At 42.0% G+C, this 23,724-nt stretch overlaps 1 protein-coding gene across 1 annotated transcript in view; it reads left to right on the plus strand.

The window, feature by feature from the left end:
• APCDD1 (APC down-regulated 1) overlaps positions 1–17,881 on the plus strand; it is a 42,013-nt gene extending 24,132 nt beyond the window's left edge. The window contains exons 3-5 of the mRNA XM_007948922.2: positions 2,013–2,544; positions 15,607–15,928; positions 17,430–17,881. Coding sequence (XP_007947113.2) covers positions 2,013–2,544; positions 15,607–15,928; positions 17,430–17,881 — 1,306 coding nt within the window. The remainder of the gene's footprint in view (positions 1–2,012; positions 2,545–15,606; positions 15,929–17,429) is intronic.
• The last annotated feature ends 5,843 nt before the right edge of the window (positions 17,882–23,724 follow it).

Raw genomic sequence — 23,724 nt, forward strand, 5'->3', positions numbered from 1 at the left:
TGATGGATCTATTTCTGGATTCTCAATTCTATTCCATTGGTCTATGTATCTGTCATTAAACCAATACCAGGCAGTTTTGACTACTGTGGCTGTATGGCAGGTTTTGAGATCTGGCAGTGTGAGACTTCCTACTTTGGACCTTGATTTTTTTCTCTCCATTTTCATAGATTATGAGTGCTTCAAGTACGGCTGAGTGTTGTACATCCATATGATGTTATTTAACATCAGTTGACAATCTTTATATGACAAAAGATACCCATTTTCAAATAGTATTCATCATTCATTAATTTGGTAATGTAACTAGTGTAAAAAGGGGAAAATAATTGTTAGCAATTTTGAGTACAATTTGCCTTTGGAATTTTAGGCTACTTAATTGCTTTATTCTTTTATTGTGATCTTACAGAGCAAATCATGTCGAACCAGAATTCTTTATTAAGGTTATAGACATGAACAAAATTATAAGTTCAGAATTGATAAGGTGAAAGTCAGAATGTAACTTAGATGGGGATCTGGTAAAAGGTTACACATGAAATACCAGTATATTGAGGAAAGCTCTTATCTTTTCCCAGGCACAAGGCTGCATTGCATGTATGTGAATATATTATAATTTTAACTGTGTGAGAAACTGATCTGAGCAAAACCTACTGAGCCATTTTATATTCTACCCACTCTAGGTATTTCTGGTTAGGAATGTATTATTTACCTAGAGCCATAGCAAAGGACATTTTCTCATTGCCAACCAGCTTAAATAATAGAAACTCTTATTTCTGTTGTTACGTGAGTTTTGTTTTCACAATGAACACTAATAGTCCCCTTATTTTTCTTTTAGCCTTTTATTGCAATTTGGGTGAAAGTTTACAAAGCAAATCAGTTTTCCATTCACTAATTCATACACATTTTGTTTCATGACATTGATTGCAATCCCCACAATGTAACAGCACTCTTCCCACTTCCTCCCTGTGTTTCCTGTTTCCATTGTCCTTCTTACCATTCCCTGCCAGCCTTCTGAACTTTGTCTCTGGGAAGATGCCTCCTTTTTGATCTCAAATGGTTGATTGTTCTAAGGAGTGCATACCTCTCTGGTGTTACTGTTCACCTTACAGCTCTTTCTATTGTTTGGCTGAGAGTTGAGCCATATGGGTGAGTTCAATTCCAGGCTTGAATGGGGACTAAGGGCCATAATCTAGGGGTTCCACCGGTCTCTATCCAACTAGAAAGGCTGATCTGCCCTCTTATTTCTCTGCTAGAGGAAAAACTGCTTTTGAATGGACTAGAAGGTAAATTTCCAATTGCCTCTAGGTGATGTCTCCACAAGATTAGGTTCAGTTTCAGAGCAACAGTCATAAAGTACCTGCCTTCTCCATACAGGGTCTTAAAATGAGTGTTTAGGAGATCAAATAAACCACTTTCATCTAGTACCAAAATAAATAAATCTTGTGTAAGTTAGGAACACAGCGGACAGAACTACAGATAGATGACATGGTTTTGCTCTCCTGGCCTATTCGTAAAATGAATGAAAGGCATTCTAGGGTAGAGTGGTTAAGATCACAGCCCTGGAACCAGACTCCCTGAATTCAGGATCTGGCTCTGATACTTACTAGTTATGTGACCTTCGACGTATTACCTGACTTCTTTGTGCATCCGTTTTGTTTCCTCATCTGTAAAATATTAATGATAATAATACCTAACCTCTAAGTAATTGTGAGGATTCAACAAATTAGCAGACTGCTAACCAGAAGGCTGGTGGTTCAAACCCACCGGCCACTCCTCGGAAGGAAGATGGGGCAATCTACTTCCGTAGTGATACTGCCTCAGAAACCCAAGGAGGGGTCTCTATGAGTTGGGTCCAACTCGACGGCACATAACAACAACACAACAACAAAGCACTTACAACAATTCCTGGCCCAGAGTAGGCATTTTGCTGTTATTACCATAATTTCTTAACACTGTCATGAATCTCTTCCTCCTACCTTGGGCCTTAAAAAGTCTTCCCTTCCTCTTTTCTTTTTCAGGTGTGAAGTAAGGTCAGGTCCTGAGTTCATCACGAGATCTTACAGATTCTACCACAATAACACCTTCAAGGCCTACCAGTTTTATTATGGTGGCAACCGCTGCACAAATCCCACCTACACCCTTGTCATCCGCGGCAAGATCCGCCTTCGCCAAGCATCCTGGATCATCCGAGGGGGCACTGAGGCTGACTACCAGCTGCACCACGTCCAGGTCATTTGCCACACAGAGGCCATCGCTGAGAGACTCAGCCAGCTAGTGAACCGCACATGTCCTGGGTTTGTCCCTGCCAGTAGTCCCTGGGTGCAGGATGTCCCGCACGACCTGTGGCGTGAGGAGAATGGCTGTGAGTGCACCAGGGCTGTGAATTTTGCGATGCACGAGCTTCAGCTAATCCGAGTGGAAAAGCAGTACCTGCATCACAACTTAGACCACCTGGTAGAGGAGCTCTTCCTGGGTGACATCCACACTGATGCCTCCCAAAGGATGTTCTACCGGCCTTCAAGTTACCAGCCCCCTCTGCAAAATGCCAAGGTACCTACTTCAGCTGCCTGCCCTAGAGCCTATCCCTCTTCTGCACTGTGGAAGATGAGTGGCCCATTGTGAAGGCATGTCTGGACAAGGGGACCCAAGAAAGTGTAGCTATTAAGTAACAGAGAATAGACTGAGTTAGGGCCTTCTGGGAGGTAGGAGGCTGTAGGGTGAGAGATGCATCACTGGGTCAGAGGCCTTGAGTGTGCCACCAGCTGACCCTGTGGTCTTGGGCCTCCATTGTTCCATTTGAATGGGTGATGGCGGTAGTGTTGGTGATATGATAATGGCTAGCATGATTGTGCAAGAAAATGTTTGAGGCTCCTTTCCACTCTGGCAGTTCAGGAGTCTCTTCTGTGATTCTAAGAAGAAGGAGTGAAGGACAGTAGGAAGTAATGTAACCACACTTGGAAGAGACACTGACTAAGCTATGAAACCAGCCCTGATGAAAGTGGAGAAAGATAGCAGAGGAGATAGCAGTGCAGCCTGCATAGAGCTTTGAGCTTTGTAAAGATTTTCACATACAGTACTTCTCAGTGACTTGGGAGGTAGACATTATTACTGCTTCTTACACAGAAGAGGAAGTGAAGGTTCAAGGGGTTAAGTGACCTGCCCAGTATCACACAGTTAATGAGTTTCAGTGCTGGAACTTGAACCCAAACTCTTTTGTTCCAAATCCTGCATTCTTTCAATTTTACTGAGTGAAATGTAAAGTCACTGTTGATCAGAAGGGAGGATTAAGGAGGTCAGGAAACAAATAAAACCTTATAAAGCTCTATTCTTAAATGATAGTCTAATAATTTAGAATTCACAAAGCATTTCCTTCCCATGAGCTCAGAATACAAGTCAGATATGTAACTCAATCATTTCCATCACAGAAGTTTATGGAGTTTGAGGCAGGAAGGCAGTTTACTTCTTGTAGTCGTCCTGGAGAGCTGCCCAGGGCTGCTACAGGTGGTCTTGCTGACCTTTCCAGAGCAGCCTCCAGCCATTCACATGGGCTTTTGTGGAATCTTCTGGATCAGTAGTTCTCTAATTATAAAAGCCAGTTTGACTTTTGTTTGGCAGTTTATTCATTTTTTAAATATTTTTTTTACTTATTCATCCTCTGAGCTGATTCATAACTGGTTGCAATATCACAGAGTACTTCCCCTGCCAGAGACCACTCAGTGTTATGTCTTTTTATCTGTTACTGTGAACTCATGCAATGAAAGTGTCTTTTATTATATTTTTGAAAAATCTGCTGAGAAAGCCTTCTTGGCATAGACTGCTTCCCTGGGTCTATCTTGTCAGGGATGCTCAAGTGTGTAATGGAAGGAAGTCTGGCCATGAGCCAGTGCCCTTGGACCAAAGATGCCTGTACCTCTGCCTGTATGGGCAGCTTGCCAGTAGGCTCTGAATGCCACAGGGTTTGTTCCTGACATAAGAGCCAGGCCCATTATTTTCTGCCTTATGAGTTGCAAACCAGCTGAAGAGGAAAGTTTGTTAGGGCCAGGAAGGGGTCCACCTCTCTTGTTTCTCTCAATACTTGCTGTTATCGGGTATCCCAGAAGCTGTCTTAGAAAACTCTACCCTCTTCAGGATGCTAATTCTCCAGGAAAGACAGAGAAAGGAGAATCTGCTCAGTAGAGCAAGACTTCAGCAAGGGTGGTAGTATCTGGGCCAGGCTCCAGTAGATCTTTTTGTGAAAACTGGTGTGAATAATGGGCTTCCAGTTTCATTCTTGGGCCTTTGCAATGGGTAGTAGTATCCAGAGTTAGCACTGAACATAGCAGCTAAGTAGCACTTCTCTTGAAATCTCTGGTTTGAGATAGCAGGAGTGGAAAGGGGATTTTAATACCTATGTTGGATTTCCCGAGTAGAGTCAAGTTAACTCACACATCTCTGGTAATGAGAGGTAAGGAAGCCATGAATGAAAATGATGCACAGATAATCTAGAAACTTGATTTAGTCAAGAACATCAGCCTTTATCCATCCTTGAACCTTTATTAAGATCTAGTAAACAAGCAGGGAAGCTCTGGTAGCATAGTGCCTAAGGCACTTGACTGCTAACCAGAAGCTGGTGGTTCAAACCCACCAGCCACCCCTCGGAAGGAAGACGGGGTAATCTACTTTCATAGTGACACTGCCTTGGAAACCCAAGGAGGGGTCGCTATGAGTCGGGTCCGACTTGACGGCACATAACAACAACAAGAAGCAGAGTCTTCTTCATCTCCTACTCACCTTCAAAAAGCAGAGAGAAGAGAGTCCAGGATCTAAATTCATGGGGCTGAACTACTGCAGGTGGAGACAAGGAGTGTTAATGGGACTGCCCTGGGCTTCAGTCAGGACAACAGGCTCTTCTGCTCGTTATTTGACCTTGGGATACTCATTTGAGTGCATTTAAGTTTGGTTTCCTCACCTGCAAGCACCAACTTAGGCTCTTGATTTCTAACTCCTTTTAGCACTGATTTTAAAAAGGGGTGTTTACCACACCCACTTTTCTTACCTCTTCTCCTTCCATTCACTATTTGTACTTAAAGAGGTGTGGCTCCTCCAATGGTGGTCTACAAAATAAAAACAAACAATTCTTAGACTTCTAGCTCCAGAGGATTCTCTCACTCACTTCCCAGGTCTTAATAGGAGTTACTTATTCTGTTCAGTGTCCACCCAGTGAACAGGGCTGTCTGTTGGCAGAGCAACACACACTTACAGCTACTGGAGGGATAATGTCTTGAACTTGAGAAAAGTGAGAATTACTAAACATTGGCATGGGAATTAAGGTTGGCATTTGTAGGGCTGACCTTTTAGAATTCTTTTAAGCCAAGAAGTTGAAAAGTTACTTGTTTTTTTAAAAAAATACAGTCTGGATAAACTGACAAGAATATGGACTCTGGAACTGGTAGCCAATCCTGGAATCTAGTCTTCCTGGTGTCATTGGCTATGTGTGTTGGTAGTGCTATCTGACATCATGAAAAACAGTACCCCCATAAAATGGTAGAGAGCTCTGGTGGTGTAGTGCCTAAGCATTTGACTACTAACCAGAAGGCTGCTGGTTCAAACTCAGCAGCCACTCCTTGGAAGGATGTTGGGGCAATCTACTTCCATAGTGATACTGCCTTGGAAACCCAAGGAAGGGTCGCTATGAATCAAAATTGATTTGACAGTGGTGAGTGTGATTTTTCTGTTATAAAGTGGTAAAAATAAAAGAATTGATTATTCTTTTATTGTGTGTAATAATGTCTTCAAAGGAATCCTGGCCCAAACTGCCTTCTCCCCCAGTGGTAGTAAGTAAGTTTCTGGACCTGTATCTCTTAGAGGCCGGGGAACATCAAAATGCTTTGTGATGCCCAGCTATAAAGCATGTCTTCCCATTTCCTTCTCCCTGCTCTGCTAAGGCAGTGTGGGAACATTTACCTAGATTTTTAAGTAGTAGATGTTTTAAACCCTAGGCCTTGTTCCCTGATTCCAGAAATATTAGTGGTAGAAAGGACCTTAGGTAGTATCTAGGATATATTAAACCAAAAAACCAAATCCACTCCCGTCGAGTCAATTCCAACTCATAGCGGCCTGCAAGGGGTTTCTGAGGCAGTAAATCTTTAGGGAAGTAGATTGTCCAGTCTTGCTTCTGTGGAGTGGCTGGTGGGTTTGAAACACCAAACTTCTGGTTAGCAGTCAGATGCCTTCAGCACTGTGCTACCAGAGCTTCTTGTTGTTGTTGTTGTTGTCATATGCCGACGAGTTAGGATATACTAATTTTAAAAACAAAGAAGAAGGGTACTGAATGACATAAATAGTATGATACCATTTATGTAAAAATAATAATAAAATAAAAAGATATGCTTTCAAAGGAATAGTGTTTCCAAAAGTACACATAGGAAACTTTATAATGGTCACCTATGAGGTTCAAGGGAGCTCTGGTAGCATAGTGCCTAAGATACATGGCTGCTAACCAGAAGGCTGGCGGTTCAGACCCACCAGCCACTCCTCGGAAGGAAGATTGGGCAATCTACTTCTGTAGTGATACCGCCTCAGAAACCCAAGGAGGGGTCCCTATGAGTCAGGTCCCATTCGATGGCAAACAACAACATGAGGTTCAAATGCACCAGTCACTCCTCAGAAGGAAGGTTGGGCAATCTACTTCCATAGTGATACCACCTTGGAAACCCAAGGAGGGGTCACTATGAGGATCCAACATTATAGCAGGGAGTTTGTTTTTCTTTTTTTTTGGTTGGTTGTTTATGAGGAAGGTAGCTACATAGCTGGAAGATGTCAGACATCAGACAGATGCTTCTCACTACATACGTTTTTGTACCTTTTGAAATTTGTACCATGATCTTTTCCTAAGCACAATTACCACACAAAATGAAAATTGGGAGAGGGAGGAAGCTGGAACTCAGAGGCTTAGAGGAATATGAGGAGTCACAGATCAATATGGTGGCAGAGCTTGGGGAGGACCTGGCCTCCAGAGTCCCCGGCTTGCTCTCAGACAACTTTGACTTCCTATAGACCAGCCTGGAGGGCTAAGGGGCAGGCTCATGAAAGGCTGGCTCTAAGGAGCTGCAGCCTGCTCATCCTCACAGCTCTGTGAGCTAAAAGGGACCATTCTTCTTGTGTTGCTCTTTGTGTTGTACCTCTTGGCTTGCAGTTCACTGCAAAATCATCAGGATGTTTTTAGATCCCTTCCCCAGGACAGCTATGAATATGAATAAATAGACTTAGACATTGGTGTCTTTCCAGGCATAGCAAAATGAAAAACCACTGTTTTCTCTGCCTACTGCAGACTGTGGCAGTAGGTTTTTTGACCTGGTGGCAGCTGTTGGGGTTGAGAACAGGAAGAAGCGCTGGTGGGAGCATTTCTGAAGACCTCACAAGCATGTCTGTGAGAGGTTATAGCCCTTCTTCTTTGAACTCTTGCCTTACCTAATTTCTGGTCCATAGAGACCTGGCTGAAAATTAGTTTAAATGCTAAATTGAGTTTGAAACCACTAGTCTCAGGCCCCTCTGGAAATGGACACCATGTTTAAATAGAAACATTAAATCAACCCGTTTTTTAAGCTTTATGCCGCTTTGCTTGAGGTTCAGAGGAATTTGACAAGTCTGAGATGGTTGAAGAAAATCAGGTGTACTGGGAGAAGTCTTTCATTATGGAATTGGCAACTCTTTATTAAAACAACAAGAGAGCCTAAAATAAAACTGGGGGTCGGGGGATGGCCTTGTCTGAATTCAACTTAAAATCAGCAGCCAGCCATCACTGTTGGAACTTGGAACTATTGAAGGGTTCTGCAAGTGAAGGGTTAACTAGGTTCATTCTTTCAATGGTAGAATCAGATGATAATTAAAAGCAAATGATTGCTGGGTTAGTTAGAAATGCCAAAGCCTCAGGATCAGACTTTTAAGTAAATAAAGTTGGTCTTTCTCCAAAATCCTGCACTGCTTTAGCCACAGGGTAGTAAATCAAAGGGGTTGTCTGAAAACCAGACAGCTTTCCTCAAGTGCTGTATCTTAAATATTTTATCCAAGTATACACACAGCAGTGGAGATGCCTGGCGGGGGGGGGGGGGGAGGGTACCAGATCTTTTTAGAGTCCTTTGAGTACTCTAAGAAGACAGTACTTGAGCTTTCTCTATGCATTCTGTAGAAAACTCTAGATTGAGCTGGCATGTTTTAGAGGTAGCCTATCTTGCAGAATCATTTTAGAGAAAGTGAAAAGTATAAAGCAATTATGAAATTTCCTGGTATTTGGATGATTCAAGTTAGGTATTTATATATGGGAATGGATGTTGTACATTACATAAAAAAAATCGAGCTGGCTGCTGGGATCACATGATGGGATCTTGATTCTGAAAGGGTTGCTTTTGTGAACATTTTATTTGGGGCAAGGTATGAAGGGTCATAGAACTACTCTCCTACACAGCTGCTGTCATACACTTTTATTGCTGAAACAGTTAATTATCTCTCTTGACTGCAGAGATAAACAAGCATGCAAGGTTGTGGTATTTAAGTTGTTCACAGACCAGGAAATACTTTTTGTCAGGGACAATGAAAGTGGTAAACATTTCATCCCTTAAAAGGCAAGAAAGCCAAGAGAACAGAGGGAACGCTTGAATGAATAGGAAGGCAAGCACTCAACAAGCATTTATTAAGGAACTAATATGTGGGAGTATTTAGCTAAGCACTGTGTGGGGAGAGAAGAGAAGGAGAAATGGGTCGGACCATGACATCCACAGAAAATGTGATTTAATTATTAAAACTAACCTAATTCAACTATTTCAATTAATTAAAATTAATAGGTATCAATGAAACAAGTAAAAAATAATTTTTTCTTCTGAAATCATTCTTAAAATCATTTCTACTGGATAAACAGTTGCACATCGTCCTTTTTATCTATCTGTAGAGTCTATACATAGCATATATAACAGGACACAGCGTTATCTTTTTGTTGTGATTACTGATAGTCCTTTAAACCCTGGGTAGTGCAAATGGTTAATGTTCTCAGCTGCTAACCAAAAGGTTGGTGGTTTGATTTCATTCAGAGATGTCTTAGAAGAAAGGCCTAGCAATCTAATTATGAAAAAAATAGCCATTAAAAACCCTGTGGAGCATAGTTTCCTCACGCACACAGGGTTGCCATGAATCTGAATTGATTCGACAGCAACTGGTTAAGTTTCTTAGGGAACCCATTTCTGGAAGCATAATGTTACTCCTGAGGACCCACTTGGTCCTTCTTAACACTAGGTGAAGAAGAGTTTTCAGTTGACTATTCCTTCCCCACTAAATGTTCAGTAACCAAATACAAAGCCTGGGGAATCAGCATCCACAATTTTTGCCTTTTGCCACCATCCTCTTGGGTCCAAGCTCTTTTATGGATGGTCATAGCGGACTGCAGGTCACTGTGTAGTGTTCCATGATGCTCTATAAGTCCTCCTGCATCCTTCCAGCAAATACTTATTATTTGGCCAGCAGGTGAACAGCAAGTAGAGTCAGTACCTGACCATGGAGACAGGGCATCACCACCCTGCCTTCTTACCAGATGCTGGATTGCAGGGTAGACAGCCTACCAGAAGCTGGTGGTGGCTAACCTGAAGCTACAGTAAAAGAGACACACATAGCACGTATGGATGCAACTATTCACCCCACTTCTTTCTGAAAGTGGAATCGTTATCCCTTTAGATAACCAAAGTGAGCCAGAGTTCATAGCCTCTAGGATTTAAGACCTAAAAGGACCCAAGAGGTCTCTCCCATAAAGTAGGTCAGCCCTCATCACATATGATGGGTGATAGCTTACTTTAGTCATCTTTTTAAATATCAAATTATAGCTTTCAGTGATTCAATCTGTCATATCAGTCAGTCTGACATTAAATAGGCCATTCTAAGACTCAAGAAAAGGGAGTGGTATTGAGGCCAGATCAGTAAGCCAGGGGAAAGATACCTTCCTAAGTGAGGATTATGTGTCAGAACATGGATCCCAAAAACAGCAGTTTTCTAAAGCAAATGGTATTTCCTTGATGCAAATCATTCTGCATGTTTACCAATGCCATACGTAATTCTCTCTCCATTTATAAATCTTAAGAGGACACTTATTAGAAAAAACATTTTAGAAAAGAGAAATTTTAGAGCCAGTATAGCTTCTAGATTTTAATTCCTGATTCTCTGCAATTGTTCCTTTAGTTCTTTGGTTCTTATTCAAGGCAAGAACTGTGAAAAGTAGAAGGACAGATTATTGTTTTTAAAATCTGTCTATGAAACAGAGGTGGTGTGGTAGTTATGTTTGTGTGTCAACTTGGCTGGGCCTTGTTGAGTGGCTGGGCAGCTGGTGGTAGTTATTCCCCATGATGAGACTGGCAATCAACTCTTTGGTGGGATCTACCACAAGCAGCTGAGTAGCTGCCTTTGGGATGTGGTCTGCTTCCTGTATATAAGGAGAAGCCTTGGGAATGGTCTCTATCTAGCCTATGGCACACTGGGGCCCTGCGTGTAGCCATGTTGTTGCTCAGCAGCCTGCTATGCTCTGCCAACCTTGGTACTTAAAATGGACTTAAGTTAATGGCCTGCCATGTAGTTTGGTAACATTGGGACCTTTTACTTGTCAACCTTGGGGCTTCTCAGCCCCAGCAGCCAGCAGCTATCTGGGTGAAGAAACGCCTCTAGCTCCAGTGGGCTGGGAGCAGGAGGCAGAGCTGGACCCCAAGGTTGAGGAGCTTTCACCCAGCCCCTAGAGCTTGGCACTTTGAACGTGGACTTAAAGCCTCCAAATTGTAAGAGTAAACTCCTGTTTGTTAAGGCCATCCCATTTGTGGTATATTTTTGTCAGAGTGGTATAATGGTGGTATCCCCATTATTTAACCCAGGCTAAACAATATTGTTGACAGTATTCCCAAAAGGCCCAACAATCTACCCTTGATTATGATACCTTTGATTTCTTAATGGTAGTTAAAGAGTTGTTTTTAAAAAAATAGTTTAGAAATTTGGCAAGGCCAATAACTTAAGAGCCAGGTTTTTCCCACTACCTCCCTCCCACACTAAATTCTCATAGGCCTAAATGATGAAAGGCCAGCCTTCCTGTGAATCTGCTTGGTCCCAGTCACTTTCTTACTCCTAAACTTTTTCTTGTCTGAGCCAAAGAGCAATTGATCCTTGATATTATCCTAGCAGCATGTCTCACAAGAACAAAGATCCCTTATGCACTCTTATGAGTTGAATTGTATGTGTCTCCAAAATATACATTGAAGTCCTAACCTCTGGTATCTCTGAAAGTGAATTTGCTTGGAAATAGGGTCTTTGAAGATTTTATCAGTTAACATGAGGCCATACTGGAGTTAGGTGGGTCCTAATCTGCATCTTGCCTTATAAGAAGAGGATAAACAGAGACAGCCAGAGGAAGGAGACAGTGAAGATGTTTCTCCAAGACAGGGAATACACCTGGAGCTACCAGAAGCTGGAAGAGATAAGGAAGGATCATCCCCTAGAGTCTTCAGAGGGAGCATGGCATGGCCACCATTGTTAATTTGGACTTCTGGTTTCTAAAGACAATGAATTTCTCTTCTAATAAGCCTAACGCACTTGACTGCTAACCAGAAGGCTGGCAGTTCAAACCCACCAGCCTCTCCTTGGGAGGACGATTAGGCAATCAACTTCCGTAGAGATACCACCTCGGAAACCCAAGGAGGGGTTGCTATGAGTTAGAAATGACTCAATGGTAGTAAGTTTGGTTTTTTGGTGTTAAATGGCATTTTGTTACAGCAGCCCTTAGAAATTAATACACTTCCCCACTTTGCCCCCCAGTCTAAGAAGACTTCTGTGAAAGAAACCTTTGAAATTCTGGAATTGCTACTGATATTTAAGGAAACAAATCTCAGGGAGGGAGACTTATTAAATAGTCACAATTGATTTTTTTTAATTCCCGAATTACAGATAGCAAACTAAGGTGTGGGGAAGGGGACAAAGGGCAGTGGAAGTTAGGGGTGGCATGTAATTCAGCAGAGCCAATCACTTGGGCAGGAGCTCTGGTAGTGTAGTTCCTAAGGCACTTGACTGCTAACCAGAAGGCTGGTGGTTCAAACCCACCAGCCACTCCTTGGAAGGAAGGTTGGGCAACCTACTTCTGTAGTGATACCACCTCAGAAACCCAAGGAGGGGTCATTATGAGTCAGGTCTGACTCAATGGCACATAACAACAACAACAACAACAAAATCACTTGAGCAATTTAGGGTCTACTTAGCAGGTAGAGCAGGCGCTCTGGTGGTGTAGTGGTATGTCATTTGGCTGCTAACCAGAGGGTTGGTGGTTCTAACCCACCAGCTGCTCTGCAGGAGGAAGATAAGGCAGTCTACATACATAAATATTTACAGCTTTGGAAATGAAATGAGGGTCACTATGAGTTGGAATTGACTCAGTGGCAGTGAGTTTCATTTTGGTTTTAGCAGGTGGGATAATTAATATACACCATATCCTTCAGAGCAGGCTGAGCAGTTACGGATTTCTTAATGAGAGGACCATGTAACTCCTTCATGGGTAATTTGGAAATACTCTGGTACCAGTGCTTCTCTCACTCAGGTGGATTACCTAATAAGCAAGGTAAGGACAGGCTTACTTGTGCTTGCTTACTAATCTGTAGTGAACAGTTGCACATGGGTTTCACCATATCTTTGATATCTTGCTATGTGAAATAAGTGTATGTGGCTGGGTAGGGTGAGGACAGAAGTGGTTCTGATAATGAGCTGGTTTCTGATGACAGTGGCCAGCATCATCACTGTGTGCTAGGCACATTCTCTGCAGCATATAAATTTTCCATGCTCTATTTTCAATATCAACCCCTTTGCATGGTAAATATTTTGAAAATCTCAGACTAAGATGAATAATGGAAAAACTGCTAAATCCTGTGACATGCTTAACTAAACTTGTATCTTATTTACCTTAACATGCAGTGGAAAGATAGTAGTGGATATGTGTTAAGCATGCCATTCATTTCATCCTCATACCCAGAGCTGTGCACATATACATCCCCACTCCCTGTTCAGTCACCCCTAAAAACTCCCTTCCTGTAATGGTTCTAGGCTCCCTGGGTTAGAAACCACCTGAATCTGCCTTGAGTAAGCCCCAGTTTATAAATGAGGAAGTCAAACCTGAGAGATTCAGTAACTTGCCCAAAGTGACTACTGTTAAGGACCAGATCTGTGATAATAGTTGCCATTGAAAGGGTGGGCCTGGCCCAAGACCTGGCCAGAGCCATCTATTTCTGTGCTACAATTAAGGACAGCCCTAATGGACTTGGTACTGGTGTTTTTCCCTCATTGTAACTTATAGATAGCAGTACACCCCAAACACAGGCTGTGAGACAGGGTCTCCTGTGCTGCCTGAACTCCACACAGGCAATCCTACAAAACTCACTGCCATTGAGTTGATTCAGTGGCAGCCCCTATTGGGTTTCCAAGGCTGTAAATCTTTATGGAAGCAGTCTTTCTTCCCTGGGGCACCTGGTGGATTCAAACTATCAACCTTTGGTTAGCAGCCAAATGCCTTACCACAGCACCACCAGAGATCTTTATGTAGGAAAACAGTAGGCTGTGAATACAAACCAGACCCGGCCTACAGCAAGGGATTTCACTGTCATTCTGCTGTATCCCATTCAATCTCATTATTTACAAGCCACAAATGATGTGCACATAGGAAACATTCACTTTCATCTATTGCAACTCTAAGCTTATTTTATGAAAGTAGCAAAGTAAGCTTATTGTCTGCTTCTAAATTCTGAGACTATAAAAAGATGGCAGCTAGAAATCCACTCCTCCTACCTTTGCCCTCTTGAGGAAGCCAAGATCTAAAATCAAACCGCAACTACACCAAGATCAAATCAAGTGAGTACTGAAAACTAAAAGTCCCTGGTGAGTTAGAAAACAAATACTAGAAAACATGTGCCTGCTGCCCAGAAAAGTGAGTGCCCTAATAGTCATGTCCACAGGAGCTCTCCGGCATGGACAGTTGGGCCCAGGGCAACTGCTCATCTTGATGGCAGCTGAGCTGTGCCCTTCAAACTCTGGATTATAGCCCCCTCCCTGCTTAACTTTCATCACATTTGCATTGTATTTTTAGTGTGGTCGAGTATTTTGTTAGCCTAGTTGGCTTTATGACAGTCTGTGCCATAGGGAGAATAGCAGTAAGATTGTCTCCACTCCTGACTCAGAGCTATTATGTGACTTTAGTCAAACAGCTAGATAATGGCATCCAGCAACCCAGGTGTCCTGCTTCCAGGCCTAGAGTTTTGGGTCAGTCCCTGGGAAGTACAAATAGTTTACATTTGGCTACAAACCAAAAAGGAGTTCTGGTGGTGTAGTGCCTAAAGAATTTGACTGCTAACCCGAAGGCCGGTAGTTCAAACCCACCAGCCACTCCTCAGAAAGAAGGTTGGGCAATCTACTTCCGTAGTGATACCGCCTTGGAAACACAAGGAGGGGTCGCTATGAGTCGGATCCGACTTGACAGCAGTGAGTTTTTGTTTTTTACTAACCAAAGGTTGGCAGTTCAGATCCATCCAGGAGTGGCACAGAAGAAAGACAAAACAATTGAAAACCCTACTAAGTATAGTTCTCCTCTGACCCATATGAGTTTGTTGAGCATCAGAATCAAGTAGACAGCAAAGGGTCTGAAGCCTTCCAGGTCAATACTAAACTAAGATCACTGGACATCTTTGCTTGTACATATATGCATGGCATGAACTAATATGAAGCTTTTTCTAAGCCAAAGTCCTAGACAGCTTGTCCATGGGCCCATGTGAGTGCTATTAAATAGACTTAGCCAGAGTGGATCTCCTGAAAGATGGATCTGTAGCTATCTTGCACTAATTAAATGCTCAAAGCTATAAAAGCAGGAAGCAAATTAAGAGCCCATAAACCTTCAAGCTAGCAGCTAACAGACATGAGTGGGTAGAAGAGTGCATGTCTCCTCTTCAGAGGCCATGGGCTGCCTTCTCTCAGGCCTTCCTGATCCTGCCTCTGAACAGGCTTCCTGCCTTCACTGGAAAATGTCTCTCACTCACAGGAATCAAAGTGCTGTCCTGGGTTTTGGAACTTCATTGTGTATCCTGAGAGCTTGATAGGATTCCAAATAGAGTCCATTTTACAGCTGGAACATGTAACCAGTTGCCATCGAGATGATTCCCATTCATAGCAACCCCCCATATGTTAGAATAAAAGTATACTCCATAGAGTTTCAATGGCTAAGTTTTGGAAGTAGATCACCAGGCATTTCTTAAGAGGTACCTTAGAGTAGACTCAAACTTCCATCCTTTTGGTTAGCAGATGAGTGCATTAACCATTTACACCACCCAGAGATTCCCTGAAATATCTAGACATGCTAACATTAGCAAAACACACGTGTGCTTGTGAATACATACATGCATGCATACACGCACATACACACTTTCCTCTCTATGCACCCAAACTTCTCTCTTATTGCTTCTTGGGTCCTCCCATTATTAGTGGTCTTCCGTATGGTCAGCCAAGGCAAGCCCCACTCATAAGGAAGCATGTGACACTGCTGTCCAGTGAAGGTAGAGGTCTCTGAGTGTATTTCTTTCTTGGCTTCAGAATCATGACCATGCCTGTATCGCCTGTCGCATCATCTACCGCTCGGATGAACATCATCCCCCAATCCTGCCTCCAAAGGCTGACCTAACCATTGGCCTGCATGGGGAGTGGGTAAGCCAGCGCTGCGAGGTACGCCCTGAGGTTCTCTTCCTCACCCGCCACTTCATCTTTCATGACAACAACAACACCTGGGAAGGCCACTACTACCACTACTCTGACCCTATCTGCAAGCACCCGACCTTCACCATCTACGCCAGGGGCCGCTACAGCCGGGGCATGCACTCTGCCCATGTCATGGGAGGCACCGAGTTTGTGTTCAAAGGTGAGTCCATCTTAAATCCCATGTATAACAGCCTCAGGGATGAGCGATCCTGAGCAGTTTGTGACATTTGTGTAGAGGCCAAGCCTGAGAGGAGAGCCTCTTTCCTCCCAAAGTTGGTTATTCACAAACATGCTCTGAACACCTCTAGCCCAGATCTAGGGTGGGTAAACCACCTCAAGTACAGGTCCCAGCTGCCCAGGAGCGCTGGTAATGTGTTAAATTACTACTAATAAAATGCAGTCTACATACCTCCTTTCTTACACACAACTTAAGAAATATTCAGTTATCCCTGTGATAACACCACACTTGCTTGCATTTTAGAGTGCTTTCTTGAATAGTGAGCACTTGAGAAGTTTTCATGTCCATGTGGTAGCTACTGCACTGGGAAGGTTTATGCTAAGAACTCTTCATCTAAGTGTTGTAGGTAAGAATGAGATGAGCCAGGCTGTTATCAACAATGGAGGTTTGACCATTTGCCATCAAGTCAATTTGACTCATGTATGTAGAATAAAACTGCTCCGTAGAGTTTTCAAACCTTGCAAAAACATCGTCAGGCCTTTCTTCTAAGGCACCTCTGGATGGGTTCAAACCTTCAGCCTTTTGGTTAGTAGTAAAGTGCTTAACCCAGCAACTCCATAGGAGAGTCTAGTGGTCTCTTTCTAGAATAATAATAATAAAAAAAAACAGGCATCTTCATAAAATGATCTCAGCCCTGCCCCAGTCAGTTTAATATGAAATATTTCTCGTAAGTTGGTAAGTCCTAGTGCATCTTAGCCACCTGTAAAAAAGGAAGGCTTCCTCTTGGAAGACTGGATCTTTGATAGTCTCAGCCAAGAGGACCAGAAAAGTCTTTACCTGATCCCACACTAATAAGATATATTCTGTATGTGTCTTGTGTTAATCATTAAGTTTAGTAACTTGGAAAGATCTTCAGAAGCAATACTCTACAGGTTGCTGGAATTTCTATTTAGTATGTTTATTTATACTTTTCTTGCTTACAGCCTAATTTATTTTAGATACCAGATTTATGGGACTGTATTAATTTGCAAGAATGCTAACTAGTATAGGCGTTTGACAGCAAAACTTTTAAAGACTGCAAAATCTTCTTTCATAAAAATAAAATTCCAGCTTTCATTGACTGTTCTATCAATCCCAAAAAGTTGGAGCTGCCAAATACAACTACTTGGGAATACTTGGCTCTGATTTTATTTCATGTGAACAGACATGGTCTATCGACTGTAGTCTGGGCTCAGCGTTTATACACAGATGGATTTTTTTCTGGTCACTACTGCTGTATTTGGTGTGACTGCCATTCAGACAAACACAGTGGATTCTTTCCACATCAGTATGCTCTTAAGAGCATTACATTCAGGTGGCTTAGTGTGCATGGTGGTGTTAAAGAAGAAGTCTTATCTAGGTTTGGTGTTACCAGCATCTGCTCAGCAGGCTGTTTTGTCATCATGCATTCAGGAATCAGTGATGCTCTCCTTTCTCCCTCCAGTGAACCACATGAAGGTCACCCCCATGGATGCAGCCACGGCCTCACTTCTTAATGTCTTCAGCGGGAATGAGTGTGGGGCTGAGGGTTCCTGGCAAGTGGGCGTCCAGCAGGATGTGACACATACCAATGGTTGCGTGGCCCTGGGCATCAAGCTGCCTCACACAGAGTATGAGATCTTCAAGATGGAGCAGGATGCTCGGGGAAGGTACCTCTTATTCAATGGCCAGAGGCCCAGTGACGGATCTAGCCCTGACAGGCCAGAGAAGAGAGCCACATCTTACCAGATGCCCTTGGTTCAGTGTGCTTCCTCTGCACCCAGAGCTGAGGACTTGACTGAAGAGCACAGAGGCCACCAATATGGGAGTGGGGCCCCACAGAGCAATAACTTCCCCACCTTCCTTACTGTGATCGCCTGCCTTTGGACTATGCCACATTGGAACGCCCTCAGATAGAACTTTCTAGAAAGTTGTATTTTTCCAAACCAGGATTCCTCACAATTTACGCATTTCTTTTTACCAAAACAAAGGACATGTATTCTCTCAATGCACTTAAATGCCTGAGAACTGCCGTTCTTTTTCTTCCTTCCCTGCCTCCTTCCCAGCCCTGGAGTCATGAGCAATGCTTGTTTGAAGTTTCTGCTTTGAACTCTATCCAGTCTGATCTATGGCCTGAGTGACTCCACAATAGTAATTGCACTTTAAAACTGCAGAGAGTTTCTGGCTAGTGTGGTTGGTAGGGGTGCAGGGGTGAGAGCTAGGTCCTTTTATTTTTTCCTCTTAATCATCATTATATTTCTGAGTTGAACTTAGAAGAAACACGATCAAACTATAACTTTTACTGCCTTTTTACTAGGGTTGCTTCCTGTCTTCCTTTGAAACTGTTTTGTTCTCTTGAGTTTTACAATCTAGGATCCAGTGCAGAATTAGTTTGGGACTGTGATCAAAACACCTTTTAATAAAGAAGAGACTTGGGTGTGGATATGTAAATATGAAAAGACACAATGTTTAGCCTTTACAGCTTTTATGCAAAAAAGGAAAGGATCAGAACTTTTATTTCAGAAATATTGAATGGAAAAAAAATATCTGTAATTAAAGTTTCAAAGTAATTTAAACTATTTTTACATTAGTTATTTTAACTTGCTAAGAATGGAGGGGTTTGTGGCTTTTGTTATATATTGATTTCTGGATGTTACAGAACGTGTGTTTCTTCCATACTCTCAGTAGACAAAGTCAGTAGAGAAAAGATGACAAGCAACCCTGTCACCAGTCAGACAATGCCATGTGAGTAACGACACACTCATTACACAGCTTCCTGTTTGGGCGACCCTCAGCCTGGCTCACGTTATATGTGGTTAGGAGTCAGCAGAAGGAGCTTAAGTTCTGGTATCTCTGCTACCCCAAAAAATAAACATACAGAAGTGAGGTTCCATGTTTAATACCTGGCTGTTCAAAGGCAGTGAAGTGGGAACCATCTAATAGACCTGGATTTGGTGGGCAATTGAAGCTTGACTTAGTTTCTTCACCTTCCACAGAATGCAGACCATCAGAGTTCTGCTTCTTTCTCACAGAGACATGGGGGGTGTAAGTGAGTCTGTATCTGTCCATTACTTTGAACTATTACAAATGGTGCTACACAGACACCAAGTGTTATTACTAAACTGGTGCAGGTGATGGCGGAGGCAGGCAGCAATGCAAGCCTAAAGGAACTGAAAGCAAGTACAGAGCACAGTCAAGGTACACAGTCAAACTTGTATTTAAGAATTAACTTTATGCAATGTTGTCATATTTGGGGTAATGTTAAGTTATAAGAATCAGGCATACCAAAGTGTTTTATATTAGATTGTATTTTAAGTTTTGGTGCATACTGAGGTGGTTTATTCAAAATGAAAATACTAACTTAATGTCTGCCAAGTTTAATAAACAAAAATGTCAAAAATTCTCCCACAAAATACTTTCTACCTGTGGATCTATTTAATTAATACTAATGCTATCTTTAAAAGACATAATAAAATTATGTGAAAAACTATTCACTGCTTAAGAATACCTCAGTGATTTACCACAGGAGTAATAGATTTGTACCCACTTAATTCACAACTAAGAGCTGTGGTAGTGTAGTGCCTAGGCACTTGTGCTAACCAGAAGGCTGGAGGTTCAAACCCACCAGCCACTCCTCAGAAGGAAGGTTAGGCAATCTACTTCTGTAGTGATACTGTCTTGGAAACCCAAGGAGGGGTCGCTCTGAGTCGGGTCTGACTTGACGGCACATAACAACAACAATTCACAACTACTCACCTAGATGTAGCTATTTGAAATTTTTAGCTTTACATTATATACACATGTGTAAGTATTAGCATGTATACAATGTGTGTGTATGTATATATGTCTTAAAGATGACATGAAGTTCATGTAGTCGTATCATTTGAAGAAACACTTATCTTTAAGAGTCATTCAGGTTGGAGAGTCCAGTAATTTTAACTCGGGAATAAGATGCTATCTCTGAATGGCCCCAGAATATTCATAATAATCTTAAAATATTCCATAAAATGTACTCAGGTGTTGAGTTATAGTTCTACTTACAAAGACAAGATTTGGTGAAAGTAGTGGATAAATAAGTAATAGCTGTTCCAGATTCCACTGGCCTGCTATAACTAGACTTCATCATTTCTAGGTGCATCGTCAGGGTCAGAAAGTTTGTTCTTTGAGTAACCATAAAAGTTGGGGTGCTCTAAGCTTCAAACTCCATAAAATCCAAGTTGGACCTGGACTCAAAAAGACAATTCCTGGAGTCTCAACTCTACACAATATAGAAAGAAGACGGTAGTTCATTCAGACACAAAAAGTCTAGGAATGTATAGGAGAGTAATAGCACACATCGTATACCCTGTGACTTCCAGAGTGATATCCTTCATAGACAGTCTAGAGCAACATTTCAGCCCTATAGCAGCCACCAGAATAATGTTCAACAGCATGGTGGGTTCCTATAAGGGGTAGACACAGTATAGCCTCAATCAGATCTCACCCAGAATGATTTGAGTGGTAAAAAAAAGTGTACTCTGCCACACTTTTTAAATATATCCTGAAAACAAAGATGATATTATACCAGCCCACAAATATTAAAGTATCTTATTTTCAAATGGTGCACCTTGTAAGAGACACAAGGTATATGGCTTTGTAATACAGAATCCAGCAAAGAATATTCAATTAAGCATTTCAGGACACTGTCCTCAAAGGGAAATGCTGAAGAGCCTGAGGGAAGATTGCTGGGGAAAGGTGGTGAGTGGAGACACAGAGAACTTCACTACCCCACACAGACTTTTCTGTTCTTTTTGAGACATCTAAGCTTTCATGATGCCAAACATCTTTCCAAATGCTACACATACATCATGAAGAAACAAAAGCAATTTGATTAAATGTCTTCCAGTGATTTGTAGATTCATGAGAAAATGCAGTGTTATTTTCTTACTGGGAAGAGAATCACATGTATTAATTTAAATTCTTCAAGTCACTATGATGACCCAAGAATGCTCCTCACTTGGAAGGTAAAAAAACCTGAGTATGTAATTTGACTCCAGTTTTATTATGACTCCATTTTCATAGTGATTCAGAGTAACACTATCTTGGCTTCCAAATTCTACATTGGCTAACATGTAATCAAGTTGACACAATATGTTGTTGTTGTTTGCCTTCAAGTCGGCTCCGACTCATAGCGACCCCTCCTTGGGTTTCCGAGACAGTATCACTACGGGAATAGGATTGCCCAACCTTCCTTCCGAGGAGTGGCTGGTGGGTTTGAACCACCAGCCTTCTGGTGAGCAGTCAAGTGCCTTAGGCACTATGCTACCGGAGGGGGGGTGGCTAAATTTAAGACTAAGTTGTATCCAAGCAAAGGTGTGAAACACTGGAGAAGCACACGTCTCCTTTAGTTAAATGCACTGTCAGAACTCAAAAAACAAAAACAAAAACAAAAAACAGTAATAATACCTAACTAATGGTCCACATTCACAGAACAAGGCTGCAGTTTCTGACTTGCTACGTGACCACATCCAGGGCTGCACAGCCTCTAGAATACCAAATGAGCAATCTCATTTAATGGAGTTAAATCCAGATTCACTTAATCGAGATTCATTTAATAAATCTAATGTAGCCATTACACTGGAATTCAGAAGCATATAGAGCTGTGAGCACAGAGATAGACTTTGCAGGCTTGGTCCTCCAAAGGACACTGAATTCCGTGCTAGCTCAGCCTTTGTCTCCTTGAGCTTAAGAAGCAATTGTCACTTTTCAGCTTCTAAGGAACTGCTCTAGCCTTTTTGCTTCTCATTAAGTTGCTTCTTCCCAAGTAATATTAAAAACTGAGGCAAATCCTTCAAAAGGTTAGGAATTGTATTTTCTAAGGAATTTAGTCATTTGAGGCCCAGATTTCTTTCTGCAACTGATGGAGGCAGCATGCATAGGACTACTGAGAAGTTACAGAAAATCAAGGTTACAGTAAAATGAGAAATCAGTTAACCAGTTGCTCTCAAGTTGATTGTGACTCACGTTGAACTTTGTGTGTTTTCATTGACTGGACTTTTCAGAAGTAGATTTCCAGGCACTTCTTCTGAGGCACCACTGGATGGACTTAAACTTCCAACTTTTTTAGTTAGCAGCCGAGCATGTTAGCTGCACCATGCAGGGACTCCAAATAAGTAAGGACTGCTATCTATTAAGAAAGTCATATGCAGAATGTTTTCCCGTGTCCCAAATAAGATGGTGCAGGATCTCACCGGCTGGACCAAGTGTAATACATCTGCCTTGGCATTAGTTTTACATTAGATTTTAAAATCAAGATATCTGTTGCAAGTTGCAGTTTTATTCTCCAACTTATTTGAAAAATGAAGCTATATCATATCTGGATTCTAATATTACTTATACAAAAGGAAACTTAATTTACCTCATGCAGTGTCATGTAGTGGACTGTATGAAGAAGAATGAAGCATCAGGATTGGAGAAAGACTCATTAACAACCTAAAGTATACAAATGACACAAGTTTGTTTGCTGAAAGCAAAGAGGAAACACTGACTGGGTGAAGATCAAAGACTACAGCCTTCAGTATGGACTACACCTCACTATAAAGAAAACAAAAATCCTCACAACTAGACCAATAAGCAACATCATGATAAATGGAGAAAAGTTTGAAATTGTCAAAGATTTCATTTTACTTGGATCCACAATCAACATCCATGGAAGCAGCAGTGTAGAAGTCAGGTGTTGTATTGCTCTTTAAATTGTTAAAAAAGCAAAGATGTCACTTTGAGGACTAAGGTGTGCCTGACCCATATATATAGCTTTTTCAATTGCCTCATATGCATGTGAAAACTGAATAAGAAAAATCAAAGAATTGATGCATTTGAAGTATGTGTTGGCAAAGAATATTGGATATACCATGGACTGCCAGAAGAATGAACAAATCTGTCTTGGAAAAAAGAGTGCTCCTTAGAGGTGAGGTTGGGAAGACTTTGTCTCAAGTACTTTATACATATTATGAGGAGGGACCAGTCCTTGGAGAAGGACATCATGCTTGGTAAAGTAGAGTATCAGCAAAATAGAGGAAGGCCTTCAGTGAGATGCACAGAGGTGCAACAATGGACTCCAACCTAGCAACAACTGTGATGATGTCACAGAGCTGGGTAGTATTTTGCTCTGTTGTACACAGAGTTGCTATGAGTTAGAACCAACTCACTGGAACCTAACAACAAGAGTGTCCTCAACTCATAACTCTTAAGTTTTTAGTTGTCATTGAGTTGGTGCCAACTCATGGTGACCCCCGCCCCCATGTACAATAGAATGAAGCATTTTCCAGTTCTGTGCTATCTTCATGGTCATTATATTTTAGAGTCCATTGTTGAGTGCTTTACAACCTAGGAGATTCTGAAAGTGAGACAATAAAAACCTTATAGACCACAACAGAATATTGTCTAATGAGGGCATAGTTCCGCTAACTGGAACGCACTCAGCACTCCTTTATCACTGCCACTACAGAACATGTGGAGACACAGCAAACCTTGTATAGTGTATGGTTTAGTCACTGACTTCCAGAGAGATGAAGTAGGGATCAAGTGAGCATCACTCTCTGCTTTTAATGGGAGTGAGACTCACCAGTTCCTACTCCCTTGGTCTATGCTTAGGGAAGCCAAGGGAACCTCTTTCCCTACAGAACAATAGGTGCCCACTTTGCAGAAAGTGGGCAATTTCCCAAGGCCCTAGTCTGAGTGACCCTTATGTTAGTAACTTAGCCAACCCAAGAATGAGTCCT

This window comes from Orycteropus afer, unplaced genomic scaffold, assembly GCF_000298275.1.
Source record: "Orycteropus afer afer isolate SDZICR_OR568_19922 unplaced genomic scaffold, OryAfe1.0 scaffold00232, whole genome shotgun sequence".
NCBI lineage: Eukaryota > Metazoa > Chordata > Mammalia > Tubulidentata > Orycteropodidae > Orycteropus > Orycteropus afer.